At 48.7% G+C, this 20,896-nt stretch overlaps 1 protein-coding gene across 3 annotated transcripts in view; it reads right to left on the bottom strand.

Annotated features, from left to right (window-relative positions):
* Bace2 (beta-site APP-cleaving enzyme 2) overlaps positions 1-20,896 on the bottom strand; it is a 93,614-nt gene that overhangs the window by 53,033 nt on the left and 19,685 nt on the right. For all 3 annotated transcript variants that reach the window (XM_023715920.1, XM_004631792.2, XM_023715921.1), the window contains exon 2: positions 6,333-6,421. In XM_023715920.1, the coding sequence (XP_023571688.1) occupies positions 6,333-6,421 (89 nt within the window). The remainder of the gene's footprint in view (positions 1-6,332; positions 6,422-20,896) is intronic.

A 20,896-nucleotide genomic window follows, 5' to 3' on the forward strand; every position in this document is an offset into this window, starting at 1 on the left:
AAAAAAAAAAAAAAAATTAAGAAAAGGCCCAGTTTCACTCCATAAGAGCCTACCTCTTGGAGCTACAGGGCTTTGTTGCTCAACTTCTCCACAGGTTAATTATGGGTATGGGTGTTCATCTCTGGAGTGAGGCGGCTTGTTTGCTTTAGGGACTGGGCCAAGTCCTACCTACACATATTTGATCGATTTCCTAGCTTCGTGGCTCCCAATATAGCCTTATTTTTTGTTTTTTTTGGTCAGAGATGGGCATTCCACTGCAGTTACAGAAGCTGTATTTGGAGAAGTCTTTAAAGGATCTTTTCATGCTTGAAACCAGTCTAAAGATTTGTAGGTACTTGAATTCAGCAAAATAATCCAATATAGTCCAATAGTTCATAATAGTAGTAGGCTATCAGCAGAACTGGCAATGTCAGAAGTTGTTGACTTGAGCCTTTTACAGCTCAGCCTATTAATATGGCATTACTTTTTATACCTCGTAGTTATACTTTTCTGCTGGATGGTTTAAAACCAAGTTAAAGCAAGACCTATATAACAAGAAATGTAACTTTGTGTATCTGACAAGGTCAGTCAAAATCCTCTCAGGATTTACTATGAAACCGTGCACAGCACCTTGTAGATCTTTTGTCAGTGTCAGCTACTTTCTCTTAGTTCACTGAGAATAAAGTTGGTACTAATATTGTTCAGACAAGATATCATGTCTACATCTTGTCCTCTGAATAACTACTATGAAGACAACAATATGCAATGTTTTAATTATTGTAACCGTCCTACTAACCTGTTTTGAAAGTGTTTCATTACTATTTTCTTTTTTTCTCATTAAAATGAACAAAAAAATTATGGGTATAGGGAGAGATCCTCAGTGAGCTTCTCATTTGGGTGCTCAGAAAGAGCAATTAGGGGCTGGGGAGATGGCTCAGTGGAATAAGTGCTTCCCTGGCAAGCTCAAGTGCCTGAGTTCAATTCCCGGTTCTGAAGAAAAAAAAGAAAAAAGAAAAGAAAAAAAAAAAAAAAAGAAAGAAAAGAAAGAAAGAGCAATTAGTCAAAAGCTAGGAAAAAGTGTTCAGAACAATGAGAACGCTTTCCAGAAATCTGGAAGGTGCTGCCTCTGATCAGAAAATCGTGGAAGCCAAGATTAAAAAACAGAACCAAATGAAGAGGAAAACAGAGAAACAAATATCTTACTATTATTATTTTAAACTCTCTATTGTTTTTGGAATGCATAAGAAGAGAAGGTAGAAGGGGAAATTCTCATTTCTGGTTCTCCAGAGCCAGCCCACCCAGGGAGGCCGGGCCTCCAGGCTCTGCCTAAGAGTCTGCTGGGGTTCCTGTGCACTCCAAAGCACCTGGAACCCTCCTGCAGGCTTTGTGGCCTGGCTCAGGTGAGCAACTGTCCTTCCAGTTCCTCCAGGATCCTACAAGTCACCAGAATGGAGTGATGGGATCCTGAGGCTGAGAGGCAGCTCAGTAAGCCCTATGCTCCAGCCTCATGGTCCATCAAGATTCTCAGCAAGGGTGCTGAAAAGCCAGCCCCTTCCTGGACCTAGTTCCATTTCCAGGCAGTGACTGCAAAAAACTGTAAATGGGTTTCCTGTTACACCTTCTCTGTGGGCTTTACCCCAGATAGGAGCACGAAGCTGTTATTGAAAATACGTTTAATTTCCCAAATGGATCAGGAGAAGGTCCAGGATGCACGTACTGGACAGGCCACTCATCAAGCCAACTGGCTAGATACCATTTTATTGGCTGAAAAGAACTGCATTTTAAAAATATATGACCCTTCTGTTCTTCCTGCTCTACAGTACCTCAATGGTGCACTCAGCACCATGGAGAGAAGGCTTAGTTCCATGGCCGAGCTAGAGGAGTGACTCACAGAAGCCCCACAACTTCTTCCATTAATCAAAGAGAGCTTGTCAAAGAGCCCCAAGCTACTCTTCCAATTACTGTAGGATGTTTCAGGAAGCATTAAACCCAAATATCCCAAGACTGGGAACTTGAATCAGAGCTGAGAAACCCAGCCAGAAACCTTATTTTAATGAAGGAAGATCAGAGGCCAAAGCGAATTCTGACACATCACAGGACAGGGAACCATGTCCCAGGAAAGATACCTTCATCAAAAACCAGAGCTTTCTCTCGGCTTCCATAAAATATAATAGTTGAGAACAGGCACAGGTTAAAGTCAGTGAAAGCATTGGGCAAACTAGTATCATATAACTTGCATGGAGAGAAAATATTTGTATCTTTACCATGATGAATTAGAACCGTACAACATAGAAACATAATGGTTCCTGTCCGATTGGGCTATGAAGAAGGCTTACCGCCAAGAATGGGCTCTTGGAAAAGAAGGCAGTTCCAGGGTCAGGGGCACGGATGTGGGTGCTATTTCACACACAGGAAGTAAATTCCTACAGTGCTTGCTCAGGAAGTAGCAAGGAGGAAGGGGTAGGGAGCTTATCGGGAGGGAAGTCCAGTGTGGGCTCTGTTATTTCTTTTTATTCACAAAGAGAAATTAGATACTTCAGTGGTCCAAAAGCCAGTGGGGTGATTCTAACTCTGTGTGAGATTAGCAGAGAGAAGGCTTGGTCATCCAGGGAACCATGGAGACCCCAGGAGTGTCCCTTAATTCTCATGCAGATGGGTGAGAGAATTCTTGTCTCTAAGTATGGGGAAAGGGATCCACCTGCCACCTCGGCACACACTTGCTTAAGCTCAGCCAGGTCAGCAGGACAGTCAGACAGATGTGTCCTCCCAAGCCCAATGGGCACCACACCTCCTCCCAAGCATTGGCCATAATCAGAGGAGGCCCCTGAGAAAGAGGCCAAGCTGATTAAATACTGTACACACATTAAGTGACAGGTACACAGTCTTGGTGATGGTGACTATGATTCACTCTTGGATGCTTCAACACTTGCACAGCATGATGCTGAGGTGGAGAGGCAAACTTTAAGCTTTATAAAACCAGCAATGGGCAGCTGCCAAGGAATCGCCCTCCATGCCAGGTGGAAGAGGCCACCAGGCTTAAAGCTGCACAACCACAACTGAAGGCATCTATCCACTTTGCCCTAACACTGGCCTTTCTGCTTCCTTCTGTGGTATCATCTATCAATAGATTTGTGGCACAAAAGGGCAGATGACTCTTGGTACCAGGAGGGGCACATGCAGACGCAGCAACCTAGCAAGAGTCTGTCTCAAAAAAAGCAAAAGAAAAAAGATTGAATAAAGCTCATTTCAAGGGCTCCTGGTTTGATCCCCACTACCGGTGGTACAACCATGTGGCCAGAGACTGCACTCATCCTGAAACAACTAGTTGCACACAGTGATAGGTGTTTTGCTTTGGTCATTAAAAGTCACAGTAATAAATTGATCCCTGGATAAGAATAGCTGTCCATCCCCCTGGGCGTTCACTCAGGTGAGGATCTCATCTGAGCTCAGGACACAACTTCCTTTCCATTATGCATTAAGTGTTCTCTATACAGATTTCATGGGCATTGGATATTAACTCACAAGATAATTGGGAGCAGCTTATACTTCCCCCAAAATTTTTTTATGAGGATTCTTTGCCACTTCTGAAAATTGTACCAGCAACCCAAGCTGCCCTGGGTGGCAGAGTCTAACTCCATCAGTCCTCGTCAGGCCACACTGGGCGCTGTGTGTCCCTGGTGGTGCCTATCCACCTCTAGCCCCTCCTTCCGAGTATGGTGTATCAGTCAGCTTTCTCATCACCTAACACTAACAGCTCAGAGAAGGAAATGCTCTGGGTGGCTCACGGTTTCGGCACATTCAGTCCATGGTCAGCTGCTCCAAGGCAGATGCATCCTGGTGGAAGGGTGTGGGGGAGCAACACTGCTGAGCTCATGGCAGCAAGGCAGCAGAGCAGCAGAGCACAGCAAATAGTGCCAAAGAGGAAAAGGTAAAGGACCAGATGTGGGCCCCAAAGCCACTCAGAAACACCAGCAAGTGTGCCCCACCAATGCTCAAGTGGATTTCAAAACCAACTGAGTTGACATTGTACCTTAACCGCCACGGTGGCCCAACCAGGTTGCTGGAGCGCTGAGGTACTGATTAGCTTACTATATATCACTTCCATTTCTTCCACCATACAGGGCTCGTGATCCTTTATTCAAAATGCTTGGCACCAGAAGTGTTTCAGGTGTTGAATCTTTTTGGATTTGGAAATATTTGCATATGTATGATGGGATACTCAGAGCCGGCACGTGAATTTATTTATGTTTCAGATACACCTCACACACACAGCCTGAAGCTAAGTCTTTACAGTATTTTTAGTGCACTGTGCTTTGGCTCTGACCTGTCACAGAGAGGCAGGGGTGGAATTTTCCATTTGCTGCATCAGTTTGGTGCTCAAAAGCTTTGGATTTCGGAGCATTTCAGATTTTCTATTTAGAGATGCCCCAGCTATATTACATCAGGACACTAGGATTATGTATACAGGTGAGCTATATGAGGTTTGATCTCATTTCAGCACCTCACAAAGCACTTGCCATAAAGAGGGGGTGTGGGGCGAAAAGATGGGGAACTGCTGGTATAGCAGCCAGAACATAAACAAGATCCTGGCAATGCTAACTTCTCAAACTACATGGGTGAAAATGAGGTGCTTAGACCAATTCCATACTCTGTTTCACTGTGCGGCCACCCCGAGCAAGTGATAAGAGTTGGGGGCCATGTTGGAGGGAAGGGCTTGGTGGAAGCCCTGTCTCACTGGGGAAGGGCATACACACCACTGTAAAGCAGCCTCTTCCACAACCCCACACAGAAGCACCACCCACCTCCATAACACGCTTGCCATGACAGCAATAATTTCTGGTCTTCTCAGTCCCCAGGCAATGGCTGGCCAGTGGTTGTATTCTGAGGTATCAATGACCCAAACTTATTAGTATAAAGACTCGCAGACGAAACTCTGTCCTGTGAGGGACAGGTCATCCACAGGGATATGCCTCCCTGAGGCCCCATCTGCGGCCTACCACACCCCCTCCCCAGAAAGCGGCAGTAGCCAAGTACCGGAGAACACATCACGTGCCAGCAGAGTGGAGCAGGACACTGGGCAGGCAGGAGTGCTGGGTCACTGCGCTCCCACACTGCCAGACAGCTCACTTTGCTCACTGGCCCAGCACCCTCAGAAGCCTGCCCGCTTTCATTTCTCCCTCCTTTTCCTTGCTAAAGCTGGCCTTCAGCTTCAGGAACAAGAGGCGATGGTTCAGGAAAGCAAGGGTGGGAAGAGATGAAAAGGATTTACAGTAGGAAAGTCCACAGTCTCCAGACAGCTCGTGACCTCAAAAACAGACCATCGCCTGCCTGCTTACTGGCTCTGCCTGAATTTCAATCTCAGTTACAAAACAGATGTAAAGTTAAAATGTGCACAATCTTAGCATAGCTTCAGCCTCCCAGAAAGGAAAGGAGGGGCTCAGATCATGGGGTTTCTGCAGAGCTGGAAGGTGACAGAACTGCTAGGAGTCCTCCCTGAACCTCACTTAGTTCTCCTTGGAAATGGGAGTCCATGGCCTGCCCTAGGCCAAGCTTCCTGTATCCCAGCAACCCCTAGTTGGCTGCAATCTTTATTTTACAATCTCACCCCATCATCTCCATGGTGGAGACCTCATCGCTGGTCTCCCTGCTGTCCTCACAGTACTCTGTTCCAAGAGAGTCTCAGCTCTCTCTCCACAGCTGGTCCCATGAGCTGCCCCAGCACCCCCTGCATGTGCAGAGGGGGGATCCATCCCCGCTGCACTCCTGCAAGGCTACCTCAGGCTCCCACAGGCCACTCCCCCTGCCTCAGCCTCCCCATAAGGCCCAGAGGGGCTGCAGTGAATATCAAAGGGCCTTAAGCTCCCAGAAGTTAGCTAGCCACAAAACTTGTGTCTCACTTGAAATTTTATGATGCCCATCTCATGTGAATGTACTGAGGCTCTTAAGACAATACTGCTATGGATTCTCTGCATTGAAATACACACATGTGGGGGCTGGAGAGATGGCTCAGTGGTCTAAAGCACCTACTTAGAACAAGCTTAGCAAAGCACAGGGACCGCGGTTCAATCCCCCAGCACCACATGCCAGCCAGCCCCGCCCCCTGGTGGGCTGAGCTGGCCACACACACACACACACATAAATAAATAAAAATTTAAAAAAAATTAAAAAAAATACACACATGTGTGCATATATATATATATATATATATACATGTACAGGCACATGCATGTACAGGTCTATACACCAACACGTTTGTATCCACAGACCCCCAAAATGGGCCAGCCTTCTGTTCAGAACTGTGCCGTTCACGCCATGCCCCCAAACCCAGCCATGCCAGCTCCACCTCCACTCACCTCTCCGAGTCAAAGTAGGAGTCTACGTAGGAATGAGGCGCGCCCGCCACAGCGAAATTGCTGCTTCCAGTGTCAACGAGGATCTGCAGCTTTTGTGTTTTGAGAAGAAAAAAACAGAAAGCAATGGATTATTATTGTTTTTTTTTAATGTATTTAGTACAGGGTCTACAGGGTCTCACTATACAGATTGGACCTGTGGTGAGCCTTCCTGTCTTTCAGCCTCCCAGGTGCACGCACCACCACACCCAGTCTCAATCACTGTCTCAGTGTGCCCTGGGGGTGGGGCTGGCATGGCAGGCTGGGGATAGGAACTCTGGCCTCTGCGTCTCCTTAAGCACATGCTTTAATCTGCTGGGCTATCTGCCTGGCCCAACATTGGATTATCTGATTAAGCTAATACTGTTAAGTAATTTTATTTTTGAAAAGCTGAAGTACCAAGAACAATTTACAATTGGCAAAAACACATAGAGCCTTAGGAGATAGTTCCGTGAAGTAATAGGACTTAATCTTTTTTTGGTACCAGGAGTCAATCTCCGGACGTCGGGCTTGCCAGGCAGGTGCTACAAAACTGAGCTTAGCCTCGGCCTGGGCTTCTCTTTGAAGCTGTTGTACTTGCACACAGGAGGAGTCCTGTCCCTTGAGGCCTTGTCCAGTTCTTCCAGGATGGAAACCCCCTTTTCTTGTCTTTGCAAGTCTTTCTTGGAAAACCACATCTCACATGGCCAGGCTACCCCTTCTTAGCAGCCTCTCTAATCCCCTAGCTATTGGTGTCACTTTGTCCCTGCAAGGCATTTGGGGATACCCGTCAACAGTGTCCCTTTTGTTGCTGTCATAACTTTCTGAGGTACAATTTCTGTGCAGTACAAATGTTTGCACCGTGATTCTGAGTCTTGGCTGCCCTAATGTCCTGAATGGATTCAAAGCGTTTTCCTTTCGTGGTCATTTTGACTTTGGGGAAGAGACAGGAAGAGCACCATGCCAGATCTGGTTACTAAGGCGGCTGAGGACACAGCAGCATTTTTATAAGCCCTTTTCCATTCGAATCACTGTATTTTTGACCACACCTCATAAAGACAATCAGGAAAGAGGACTGCAGAGCTGCTTCCGAAGGTGGCAAGAGGGATGGGCTGGATTTTGAGGGAGGTCCACGGCACAAATTACTGTGGATCTTTTTTGTACAATTTCAGCATTCATTGTGTCCGCATATGGCATTCATTTTTCCATGCCTCGCATCTAGCCCAAGTCCAGATACACAGCCAACCGCTGAGAAAGTGGATGCGCCTTTAGAACAAAGCATAAAAACTGACAGATGAACTCCATAAGGTTGAAAATCAAGTTTAAAAAGCTACAGACTGAGGATTGAGGACAGGCAAGTTTTCATCTAAGACCATCCTGTCCATAATCATGTAGGGGTTTTGCTTCAGTCTGTATTTCACTATGCCCAGCTCTCTCTCCCATTACCTGATCCAACAACAGAATTTGACTCAGCTTCCTAACTAAACCTTTCTCTGTTTTGGATTCTAGGTGTCATGCTTTCCTAATTTTCCTCCCACCTCTCTCTGACTCACCCACTTCTGTCTCACAGAGGATGCTTCTCATCTCTCCGATCTGTGGTGTTCTCCAGGGTGCACCTTGGAGTCACTGAGTCTGTCTACACAGCCCATCACACTTTCCATGCCTCCTATGTGTGATGAACACTGAGATCTGCACTCCAGAGTCCAGGTTTACCTGCCCGACACCTTTGCCTGAAGCTCAGAGCCATGTTTGGTTAAAACACTACCCCTGTGCCTACAAGTAAGTGGAGCATTATTTGGAAGCTAGGACACTAAAGGGCATAATCAGTTAAGATGCAGTCCTTGGGTGGGCCCCAATCCAGTCAACTCCTGTGTTCACACAGGAAAGAAAACACAGGATTACAGAAGTGACTGCCAGTGTCACACAGCCCCTAGAATATAGAGGATGCAGGTCACTGCCAGGGGTCAAAGCAACTCTGCTGAAGTCTCAGAGGGATCACAGTCCAGGCCACACCGCGATCTTAGACTCCACCTTCCAGCATGGTGCGGAGATCTGTTTGGGCCGGAGCAGCCCCCCAGTGTATGGTACTCTGTTCCAGCAGCCCAGGAAATGAATACACCCTGGCAAGTCGGTCTTGGGCAGAATGACATGCCTAGCACCCCACCCAGAGGACTCTGCCATCTGTAATCTCAGTTCTGCCATGTTTCTGGAGGCCCCATGGCTTAAAGCCTTCTCCAACACTGCCTCCCCTGGGCCCACATGTCCCCAGGAGTCCATGTCGCCGCTGCCTTCTGGATCTACTGGACAACTGCTCACCTCTGCTCACCTCTCTCCGACTTCTGTGGGACCACTGTGGCTCACACTGGGGTCATCTCCTGCCTTTTCCTGTCTTGTTCCTGCTTCTTCCTGCCAGCAGCCACCACTGGCCTGTTAAGATTCACATCTCACTCCCCTATGGAGTTGATTTTAGATAGGAAAATATACAGCGATACCTCGGTGCACGAATTTAATTCGTTCTGCTTTTCTGGAAAAGATGGTCATGGTTTACAAACTGTTTGCCGCAAACAGAAGGACTTGTGAGCTGAGGCATCACTATACACACATATGCAAGACCCAGTTCTCCACCCAAATATTTGATGTTCAAGAGTTCCAAGTTCCCAACTACAATTCTGAATGGATCTGAACTTCTCATAAACGTGGAAGGGGCATCAAATAATTATTCAAATTTACAGTCCTTCCTCAGCATTGGAGGGAATGGTTTTAGGCCCCCAATAGCCAAATCCTAGGATGCTCAAGTCTAATACATAAAGGACATGGTATCTACATACAGCCTACGCAATCCTCCTTGGTACTTTAAGTGACCTCAGCTTACTTACACCATCACAATGCAAATAACATGCAAATAGCTGCTGCACCGGCTGGGTTAGAGCATCATGATAAGAACAGGTCTCTACACCTTCAAGATTTTCTCCTACTACTTTTATTTGTGGTTGGCTGAATCTTCAGATGTGCAGCCCGGGAGGGTGAAGGGACAGCTGAACTTGGACTTGATTGGAGAGCAGCTGGTAGGAGCTGAGAAACTCCTGCGTATCCAGCGGCTCAAAGTAGCTGTGGGAACCTGTCTGTGGGTCTGCCTGGCTGAGCAGGGTCTTCCATATTAGGATCTATGTCCATTTAAAAACCTCTCAGTTCTTTTAAGAGCAAGTTTATCATTCCGCATAATGTGTATCTGGTGACGTATGTCTACACTTTTTGTCTCAAAATTTAGTTTTTAAAATCCTTGCTACATGGACTTGTTTTAAGAATTCTTCTGGGGCTGGCCAGATAGCTCAGTGGATTAAAGTGCCTGCTTAGGAAGATGCAGGGACCAGGGTTCGATCCCCACCGTGACATGCGGGCCCAGCCCCTGGGGCACACTGAGACTGGGCATGGTGGTGCACAACTGTAATCTCAGAGCTTGGGGTCACTACAAGTGTGATCTGTGTAGTGAGACCCTGTAGACTCCGAGAGAGAGAGACAGAGAGAGAGAGACAGAGACAGACACAGAGAGAGAGACAGACAGCGAGACAGAGAGAGAGACAGAGAGACAGAGAGAGAGTGTGTGGGAGAGAGAGAATATGAATTCTGGTGTGGTCTGCAAGTTTGTACACTTTTACGTTGTTGTATTCTGTAATTTTATATGCTCCTTTTAAAACTTCTCTTGCTATAGCATCTCAGGATGTGTTTGTGGGTTCACCATTCTGAAATCTGATGAAAGCAACTTCTAACTGCTGGAACAAAACACCTGACTTGCGGCATGTGCAGGAGGAGAGGTTTCTTTTGATGTAGGTTCAGTCCACTGTTGGCTGGTTGCAAGGCAGAAGCAGCAGCCTGGACAGACCTGGCAGAGTGACACGGATCTCCTCAGGGCAGTCAGCGAACAGCAAGCAAAGGGAGGAATCAGGAGGAAAACATGCCCTGCAAGGCCATGCCTTGTCAGGATCCGGATCTAAGATGTCCCCAGACTCTCAGATGCTCAGAAGTGAAACTTTTGGAGGTGACTGGACTTGGGCCATTACACTCACCCATGGAGTCATCCTCTAGAGTTCAGCAGCTGGGGCAGCTCAGGGCTGTGGCCTGCTTAGAGGAGGTCACCACGGGTCCGAGCTGGAAGAGCATCTGTCGGGACCTCGCCCTCAGTGCCTCCCTCCCTCGGCTCTCTGTTTCCATCCACCAGGCCTCTGCCTCATGCCATTTCTGCTTTGCAGTCAGCCTTCTATGGACTGAAACTTCTAGAAACTGTGAGCCAAGATAAAGCTCTCTTCCTTTAAGCGTGGGTGGGTGTCAGGTATTTTTGCCCAGCAGTGAGAAAAGTAACTAGGAAATACCTTTCCTAACCGAGGCCAATTCCTAACAGCACATACAGTCGTGGACTCAGCACTGGACCAGTCATTATGATCCAGTCACCTTCCAAAGACTCCGGACACGTGAGACTGCCCGGGGACATTGTGGGTCTCCACCATAACAGACAGGGTGGGGCAAGGTGCAAAAAGTGCGAGATTATAACACCTTTACTTCTATGATATATCTGTCTTTTTATAATTCTACATTATGCACCTAAACACTTTTTTTTAATCCCCTTGTCTGTATGTTCCCCCACTATCTGTCACTACTGTCTTCCACCAAGGAGAAAGGCCTGTCCTGGTGGTGGCGATTGTCCTCAAATGGCCACAAATCTCTATTCTGTAAATCATGCAACAGACTGCACCACTGTTATAGTCTTGAAATTCACAATTGTTAAGTGCTTCCCACAGAAACTCAGTCATCCTTCAAGAAAATAGCTTCTTCCCTCCTACTAGCCCTCGGCCTACATGTGGCTCAGCCCACCCAAGATGGGCGTCGTGTTCCTGGAGCATGTTCGTGGTCTCGCTGCCTAACGCAGCCTTTAGCCTGAAAGGATGGCCTGCCTGGGTTTAGGTATTGGGGCTGTACATTTGCTCTCAACAATACTTTATTTTTCCAGTGTCTTTCTACATGCAGTGTTCGTGAGAAATTGGAGACCTATCTTATTTTTCCTCATTACAAGTGCCTTTCTTTTCCTCCTTGGCTACTGGAAGAACTCTCCTCTCAGCCACTATGGCTTTATTAAAGCATACTAATATGGATTCATCTCATTCAGTTTTCCTCTATGGTGATGCTTAAGCTTGTGCATTGGTTTCTGAGGGCTGAGGTAAATCACCACAAATGCTATAAAGCAACAGACGCATCATCTCCCACAGTGCTCCAGGCCACGAGCCCACAGCCCAGGCATTGCAGGGCTGTGCTTCTAGGGCAGTAGTTCTCAGGCAGTGATGGAACCATTTCCACAGGCTTCCCCTCACTTTGTGCCATGGGGCAGAGACTTGCTCAGGACCCCATCGACCTTCCAGGCTTCTGTCTCTGTACAGCTGACTTCTGGGACGTGTTCTCTGCAGCCCCCTTAAGGGTGACAAAGGAGTAAAAGCCATATATAAGACCCACATGGTAGCCAGGAGGCCTGGAATCTTATCCATCATTGTAACAGGTTCCAAAATACAAGGTAGGTAGCTGAGAAATGACTGTAGGCCCTAAACAAAAAAACTCAGGGCAAAGGCTCTAGATTCAATCCCCAGAATGAGAGAAAGGAAGAGAGGTGGTGAGAAAGAAAAAGAGAGATGGAGAGAAAGAAAAAGAGAGATGGAGAGAAAGAAAGAACAAGGAAAACAAAATACTAAGCCATCCAGGAGAACTTCCTGAGGCACGCATGGAATGAGGGCCTTGAGAGAAGCGGCCACAACTGTGTGGCCAGATACTGCACTTACCCTCCAGTGGTAACCAGCTGAGGAACAGTGACAGCTATGTTCTGCTCATTCAAAGTCACGGTAATAAAAGCCAGAGACAAATGAACAATGGCGGCCACCTGTCCCATGCTCATGTCAGCCTCAGGAGGTATCATTTTCAGCATCACACCTCTGTCTGGTGACCACACATGCCCAGGACACAGCCTGGCTTCCTTGCCTACACTGACTGCTCTTGCATGTGGGGAGCCTGAGCAAGGTGGCACGCAGACCACTGTCCTCTGCAGAGCAGCTCAGTGACGCTCCTCAGTGAGGTCAGCTACACTGGCAACGGCGGCAGCACCTGCTCATCCCAGACTTTCTGATGGTCTCCACAGAAGTCAGCTTTGGGGCTGGCTCTGTCTGGCAGTGCTTGCCACGCTGCCTGCTCCTGGAGCATAACCAAGGCGGTCTCGGGCTGGCAAGTACCTGAGAGGCACAGGCATCCACACCCTGCCCACGGGAGCCACAGTCCGGTGCATTTCTCCCAGAACCTAGCAGTAAGGGGGGAAACTGTCTGTAGGTGCAGGAGTCGGGCCTGCGCTTCCATAACAATCCATCCCTACAGCTGGCATCCATGCTGGGAGACTCAGAAAACAATCATGGAGGGAGTGGGAAAGTCATTTTGTCAACTTCACATAAGAAAACCCAAGGCCTGCTCCCTCCAGCTCTGAGCAGCAGGCAAAGCTCAGCCACCCCACAGCAGGACACTGGCCCCCACAAGGCATGGTGATGTCACCTTGCTGGTCCTCCCACCACGCCCGTCCTTCTCTATCACCAGCTCTTCTCCCTCTTACCTTGCAGGGTGAGGATTTCACTTCCCAGAGCTGGGGCACCTATATCACACTGCAGTTTGACAGCCCCGGTGCAGGGGGAATAGCAGGGCACAGGTGTGGCTCAGAACCCCGGACAGTGCCAAGCTGTGGACAGCGTCTGGCTCCTCTGCTCTACTAGAATCTCAGGGCTGGGAGAAATGAGAGGGAGCATTTTCCTCACACAAACTACACCTTGTGCTGGCCAAGGTTTGAACACATGTGGCTGTTCCTCAAATTCCTGGGTCAAGACAAGACCCCCAATGGGGGGTGTTAGGAGTGGGGCCTGGGGGGACCAGCTCATGAGGGTGAAGCCACACAGATCTCTCCCTTCTGTCACCTGGGGCCAGTGTGTGTGTGTGTGTGTGTGTGTGTGTGTGTGTGTGTGTATAGGACCTGACACTTTGACCTCTGGCTTCAGCCTAGGGAACTATGAGTAATGAAGGCTGCTGTTTAGAAGTCTTGGGGCTGGGTTTTGTGTTACGGTGGCTCCAAGTGAACTCAGACACACTGCCCAAAGACCAGGTGTCCTTTAGCTCAAAGACCACAACAGAAATGGGCCAGCAGAAGGTTCAGGAAGCAAGGAGACCCTAGGCCAAGATCATTGGAGCAGTCCAACCCTGCTGCCCTGCTGAAACCTTCCCATACAGAGACCCTGTGTTTTCCCACCCACCATCTGTCCCTCCCACCTTCACGCCATGCATGGGACAGGAACCCAAGGGAGGCCATTTGCTAACAGCTGCAATAAGGTACAATGTGGCATTAAAGGGAAAAATTGGGCGATTCAGCTAGTTAGTGATTAGCTGAAGTTTTCTTAGATATCACTGTCTCTTTTCCAGCAGGTTAATAGATAGGAAAAGAGCAGATAATTTAAATAATGGCTCATTTCACACAACGACGAGTCCTAATTGCATTAGCAGCCATCTGCCAGCATCTGCCCCGCCCGGCCCTTGCGCCCAGGCTGTTTGCCGACAGTCATCACACGCAATTGTGGGCACAAGTTCCCTAATCAGGATTCTCAGTGCTCTGGTGCTGGGAATGGATCTCATTGACTTACACGCATCCTGGCGAAGAAAACAAAAATAATTGCCACAGGACATTTCTCTACAATCTAAAATTAAGGGTTTTTTTTCTCCATCTACAAGGAGTAGGGGAAAAAACATCATTTTCAAAGAGCACCACTTAACACAAACAGATGTTATAGAACTTGGCTAAGATACGTTTGATTATATAATTTATTCTGGCTGTGCAAGCCCTCGTGAGGCATGCGAGTAATTCACCCTTGTGGCACAGGACCCGGGGAGAGCGCATGTGGAGAGACACATAGCTCCCAGCTGTTTTGAGGAGAACCACAGTTGCCTAGTGGGTGGCACGGGGGGACCCTGGCTTGGCTGGGGACTCGAAAGTGGGGACCCAGTCCCATCCCATCCCTCTGCGCCCCCCACCCCCATAAGAGTGCTGTCAGGATAAGGCTGACTACAGAGGATAAAGTGGAGACAGCCATGCTTGGGACATAGGAGGTCCCTGCTCTGAGTGGTCACCCTAAGCTGACCCTCAAACTGAATCCAGTGTGGATGCTGCTTCTGCCACACCCATAGAGGGGACCCCCATGGAGACTTCAACAGAGGGAGGACCTCGCTGAGTTTTAAAACTCTGCACACACACACACACACACACACACACACACACAAATGCATACTGGTTATGAAGAGTGTAAAAAAGACCTCTCTAAGCTGCACAGTGGTGACTGACCCCACACCTGACGCACATGTCCTTCACTATGCTGCTAACATGTCCAATCACAGGATGCAGGAGATGACAGACACAAGCTCATGTTCTAGCCCTGGTCCTCAGCAAGCCCCCACAAATGCTGTCTGAAAGAAAGCCGAGTTGTAGCCGAGTTGAACGTGGGCTCTCATCCTCATCGATGACTGGAAACAGGAAGACGGGTCTTTTGCAAATGGGGAGGGGGCATAAAAAGGATAAGATGGGCCAGAAGCATGTCCCGGCCCCCCACAATGAGCGTAATCATTATGCACTGCACACATGGACTCATAACAAGAAAAAATAAAATTAAACAGAAAATACAACAGCAGCTTTAGGGCTGCTGGCTGGGATTTAAATATTTACCTCCCTTTGGCTGTGGGGCCTCTGAGGTCTACATCTCTTCCAGGAGCCTCAGCAGACTCCTCTGTCACCTAGAATAAGGGTGTCACCCTGAGTAGCACACATGAGGTCTCTGCTGGAGTCAGTAGTATTTTTTAATTTCTTGAAGGCATTAAGAGGTAGCCAGTGGGGCTGGGGAGATGGCTCAGTGGAATAAGTGCTTCCCTGGCAAGCGCAAGGGCCTGAGCTCAATCCCCGGTACTGCAAAAAAAAAAAAAAAAAAAGAGGTAGCCAGTGATAGTTTTCTCCAGGGTCCCTGGAGTGGGAGCCGCAGGACAGACAGTGCAGGACCCCATATGCTGTGGCCGCTTGGGGACAGTGCCTCTCTCTGCATGGCCTGTCCCTTCTACTCAGGACCAGGTTGAGGGGAGAAGACAAGGGCCTCTCTCTGTGCAGCAAGGGGACTGACGCCAGGCCCCCAGACAACCTGGGGCCTCAGGGGTTACACAGTGGCCCCCTGGTAGGACTTGGTGCTGTCGATTAAGGAATGAGACATTTCAGCTGTCATGTGCTAGAGTCACAAGACTGGACTTCACTCACTGATGCCAAAAAAACAAAGATCCTTTTCCCCTGGCCACCTCCAGAGAAAGTCTACACTCTACCACTTTAAAGAAAGTGAACTATTAGGAAGGACAAAGGAAGCATTGTCCTCAAGGGCTGGTGGCAGGCGAAAAGGGAGGGCCAGAAGACATTTCTATCATGAGTTAAGGCCTCCCCAGAGAGCCAACTAGAAGAGCCCCAAGGGCCACCAGAGCCCACCACACTAATTCTGGAGGTTATAGGAAGCTTTTGTGCCTGAAGATTAACCCCTTCTGCTCACTTTCCGAAGAAGTTTAAAGGCATTTCCTCTCCAGATATTTCTGGGCTTTCATTAAACACCCCCTTTTCCTTACCGGGTTGGTAACTACTTAAAAGTTTAGCTCTGAATTTTTAGAGAAAGGACAGTTAATTTCACCCTGGTACCCAAAGCTTAACATTGTCACAGATTTTAGAAAATTAAAAAAAAATAATAGAATATAATATATTCCAGTTAATACTGTTGTCAAAAGGCTACTCCTTCCTGCTATTCTAAAGACTCAAGTCCATTTTTGTAAAACAAAAAGTGAGCAGCCTGGCTCTTTCTCAAACACTTGGGTCAGGCTCACACTGTCGTGTGGCTGTCACCCTGACCATGTCCAGAACTTCTTATCTTGCAAAACTGAAGCTGTGTATCTAGGAACTCACTCCCAACCCCTGCCACTCTCTCACTGTGTGACTGCTCTAGGGACCTCAGGTCAGAGGGATCTTATGGGATTGGCCATTTTGTGACCACAGACTGTATTTCACTTAGCATAGCGCCTCTAGGTTCTGTGTGTGTCTCAGCAGTCACTGCAGCCAGTCACTGGAGTGGCTCCTGCCTTTCTGTGACTGTGAATGACACTGCTGTGACCAGGCTGACACCTGCCCTCCACTCTCCTGGGAGGATTTGTGTTTCTAGTGAGCAGCTACCAAGTGCCAGGCTAGGGGCACGAGACCACCATGGTGCCCAAGATGAAAGCCCAGGCTTCTCTTCCAGGTCACATTTCGGTCCCTGCTGACCTGGCTGTGGCTGTGGGGAGGAAGGAGGCACCAGGCAGGGGCTCTGCTAACTTCTGGGTTCCATTGCCAAGCCCTTTCTCCTGCTTCTCGGCACAGTGAAAAATAACTGCCTTTGTTGATGAGCAATGACTTCTTCAAGGCCGCACAACCAGCTGTGACACTGTGTAAGACACGGCGGGCCTGGGGAAGTGAATCTCCTCCCCCATGCAGGCCCTTGATCGCACACAGAGGTGACTCAGCGATGCCCTTACTGTACTGAGAAGTCACCCGTGGGATGCCTGGCAAGGTCAGCCTTGTGGAGCCGATTTGATCTCAGAAAACACATCTCAGCACACTGTCACCAAGTGCCTGAAACCAGGAAGTGGATGTTGGTGCTGGGTGTCACAGGGCACAAACACCTCCCTGAGGAAGCGGATGGTGACAACTGCTGATCTCAGAATGCCCACATCCATTCGAATGTGGGACGCTGTGACCCTACCTTTTCCCCCCGATATCTCAAAACCTAAGCCACTGCCTCCGTTCCGCATTCATCTCCTTCCATGCCTCTGGCTCCGTCCAGCCCTGGAATGTGGCACGCAGAAAGGCTGCTCATTGCAGCGCACCCTTTGCTAATTCCAGGCCAGCCATTTAGGAAACTGGCTATTGCTGTGTGGGCCCTACAAGGCTTTGATGTTTTTTTTTTTTTTTTTCCTTGTTAAATCCACAAGAAAGAAAAGCTCTTTAATGGGCATATGGCGATCAAAGATATCCTCTGCTAAAAGGATTTTTAAAAGCCCTTCCAAGTACATTCCTTTCAAGAAAAATATCCACCCTCCACACACCTCTGCATTTCTAGGATGCCCAGATTGTTTTCCAGGTGCTAGAGGTCGAACGCAGAGTCGTGTGTGTGATGAGTAGGCTGGTGCTCTAGAACAGAGCACCTCTGAGCCCAGACACTTAGGAAGAACCCTAATCCAGAGGAAAATGACAGATGCCTGCCTCTTTTTGCATCTACACCAGTAAAATTCAAGGTGTGAATTAAATAAAAGCTACTGTGAATGTTTACATTAAAAAGGTGTATTGTTATAAAAGGCACGTTGTCCCGAATTTGCTTTAACACCCTCCCCTTGCTTCAAGCACACTCGTCCCATCACCCCTGCCATTTCCTGGAGCAGGTCTGGGGTGCTCTTTTCACAGTATCTTTATAAGGCATGATCCAAAATATGGCGAGTGCTGTGTGCAGCACCATCCGGTAGAAAGATGCCCTAAAAGTATGAGGCGTGTCCTCGCCTGCCTTATGTGCCGGGTCTGGACTGTGTCAATTCTGGCTCTTTCCCCAAGTCACAGTGACCATGAAAGGAAATGTTCTGAGTCCACTTAGGACACTGAGGCAGGCAGGACAGCACAACCAAAGACTTCCAGAAAAGGGAATTTCAGAGCTGCTTCAGAAAGGGGCCAGGAGGATGGGACACCTGTGTTTAAAGGGAGGAGGAGGAGGAGGAGGAGGAGGAGGAGGAAGAGGGGGAGGAGGAGGAGGAGGAGGAGGAGGAGGAGGAGGAAGAGGGGGATTCATGCCAAGGGGTCTTTTACTGCATTATAAAAATTTCAACATTCACTATAATTTTTAGTCACACTTCACACAAATATCATGCTATTGATGGCACAGAATGGTCACACAGAATTCTTCATAAAATTCTCGAAACAACAGGAGAAAACCAGGAGTCTGGGGGAAATATTACAACACATGTACTCAGCAGCCTTCCAACACCACAGCGCGGGACCGTGGCCTGGCTGAGCGCCCTGCTGCTGCCTGCTGTGGGCTCTGGTCCAGCTGTCTCCTTATGGGGCATCACCGGGTTCCCTCCTCTCATCCACAGCTTGAGTATCGCCCTCTTCTGCCAGGATGCTTGACTCTGCTTGCTAATAAGATGTTCTGTTTCCAACACCAGGCCTCCCTCCCCATGTGGCCCTCTGCCCGACACCGTTCTGTCTTCTGGTACACTTCACAGTAAATTCCCTGAGAGTGGCATGTCTGTCCCCCGTGAGCCTCTCACCCAGTGAAGAAACAGTTCTTCTCACTACAAACAACTCTCAGGTGCCACAGAAACCATCACTTCTCCTCCTCTGGAACCGTTCAGGACCCCCAGCTGCAGCAGCCTGGGCACCTATCTGATAGCCACTGTCCTGCTCATGCCCTAAAGCTTCCTAAGCTACGACCTCCCTTTGGCCTCGTTGGGTAATGCTGGGCTTATTGGCTGAGGACTGACACGGGAGGGCACTGGAGTCACCAAAGGGCACTGTGAAATGCAGTGCACACAGCAGCCTACCGTGTCCATAGCCAGAGGCTTCCTTACATAGCCAGTGCAGACCTAGCTCCTGGACACCACTCTATCAGGAAACAGGATGGGCCAGTGAGATAGCCCAATGGACTAAGCACCTGCTTAGGCAAGCACAAGGACTGGGGCTCAACTGCTGGCACCACATGCCACAGCGGCCCCACCCCCAAGCACGCTGAGGTGGCCACTGAGACGGGGAGTGGTGGTGCATGCCTGTAATCCCAGTGCTGGGGAGGATGAACACAGGAGGATCACTGGGAGTCTGAGTTTGGACCCCGTACCAAATACATTAAAAAAAAAAACAAACCTATCAGGAAACAGGACAGAAGAAATCAAAGGGTTGAGAGGAAATTCACAGGCTGTCATTTTGTCCTGGACTCTGCCCAGGAACTTTAAGGAAGTACAGAACCTCCAGCCCAGGGAAGGAGATGGGAACCTGTGCTGCCCCCAGGCACCCTGTGGGTCACACTGGCCGATGTGGGCATTCCAGGGGCTCACCCACAGTGACAGGGACACCCTGCGGTCATCTGTCACCACAAACAGGTGATCACCTTTCTGGTGAAGCCACAGTAACGGGGCGCTCACTGGTGCCCCGCTTGCTGCAGCTGAGCACACAGCTTCCAGCGCTCTCTCTTTGCAGCAGTTAGCAGAGGACCTGCTCTATGCCCAGGATGCACCCCATCCTGGCAACAAATGGGGAAAAGAGGAGGAAGAAAGCAGATAAACAAGCCTCAGGAACATCACATTGTCTGTCTGACATGAGAAACCCAACATGTAAATTAATCAAAGGGCAAAATAAAAGGACAGCAGGGAGGTGGAGCTTTTGTAAATGGGAAGGGGCCCAGAGATGGAGGGGGGAGTAGGCGGAAGAGGGAGGGAATGCAGGAAGAATGAAGATGCGTTATGCGTACACACCAGCTCCCCACGATGGCTGTTCATGATGTATTACTGGTACGGATGCAAATAAATATGAAATAAATGAAGAGTTTCCTGTAGACAGTGTGCTGGGTCACCCCAGCATCAGCCTTGTCCATCTTGTGTCTACTATGTCATTTCAGTTGCAAAGGAAACTGAATCACAGTCTGTATGAGTCCCTCTAGGATGTCCCCCAGGGACAAAAGGAGCCAAACTTATCTCCATTATTAACGACACATGGCTGCATTAATTCTGTTCATGCCACTGAGCATCATCCACACGCCAATACAACACGTGGCTGTGATGGCTGATCGTTCTGCACAAAGACCTTTGAAGTTAGCCACAGCAAAAATCACAACATATTTCACAACTGCTTTTAACGTTAAAAATCACATAAAAACTGCCACCATTTATTCTCATCTTTATACTCTGGCTTTCTCAAAGAAGAGGAAGAGGCTGGGGAGATAGCTCAGCAGTCTAAGCACCTGCCTGGCAAGTGCAAGGAACTGAGTTCGATCCCTGGTATTGCATGCTACACTGGTCCCAGAACTGCTGCACCATGCTGGCACACACCTCCCAGCGCTGGGGAGGCTGAGACAGGAGAAGCACTATGAGTCTGAACTGTGTAGTGAGACCCTGTACAAAAAAAAAGAGAGAGTAAGAAGAAGTAGGGTGACAGATCATTCTCAAACATGAGGGGATGGGAAGACAAAGCAGCTGCACTCTGTGCGGGCACCAACTCCCTGCCCAGAAGGAAGGCGGATGTTCTGACCACACACGGCACTCACAAACAAAACTGTCTCATCTTAGAGATGGGATCCGCACTCAAGAGATTTCTCAACACCACCCAACCTGGGTTCGCCAGCATCTAGCACTCGACTAGAGCCTGAATGACAGATTCACTAGAGATGGAATTGTCCTAAAACATG

This window comes from Octodon degus, unplaced genomic scaffold, assembly GCF_000260255.1.
Source record: "Octodon degus isolate 3935 unplaced genomic scaffold, OctDeg1.0 scaffold00045, whole genome shotgun sequence".
Taxonomy (NCBI): Eukaryota; Metazoa; Chordata; class Mammalia; order Rodentia; family Octodontidae; genus Octodon; species Octodon degus.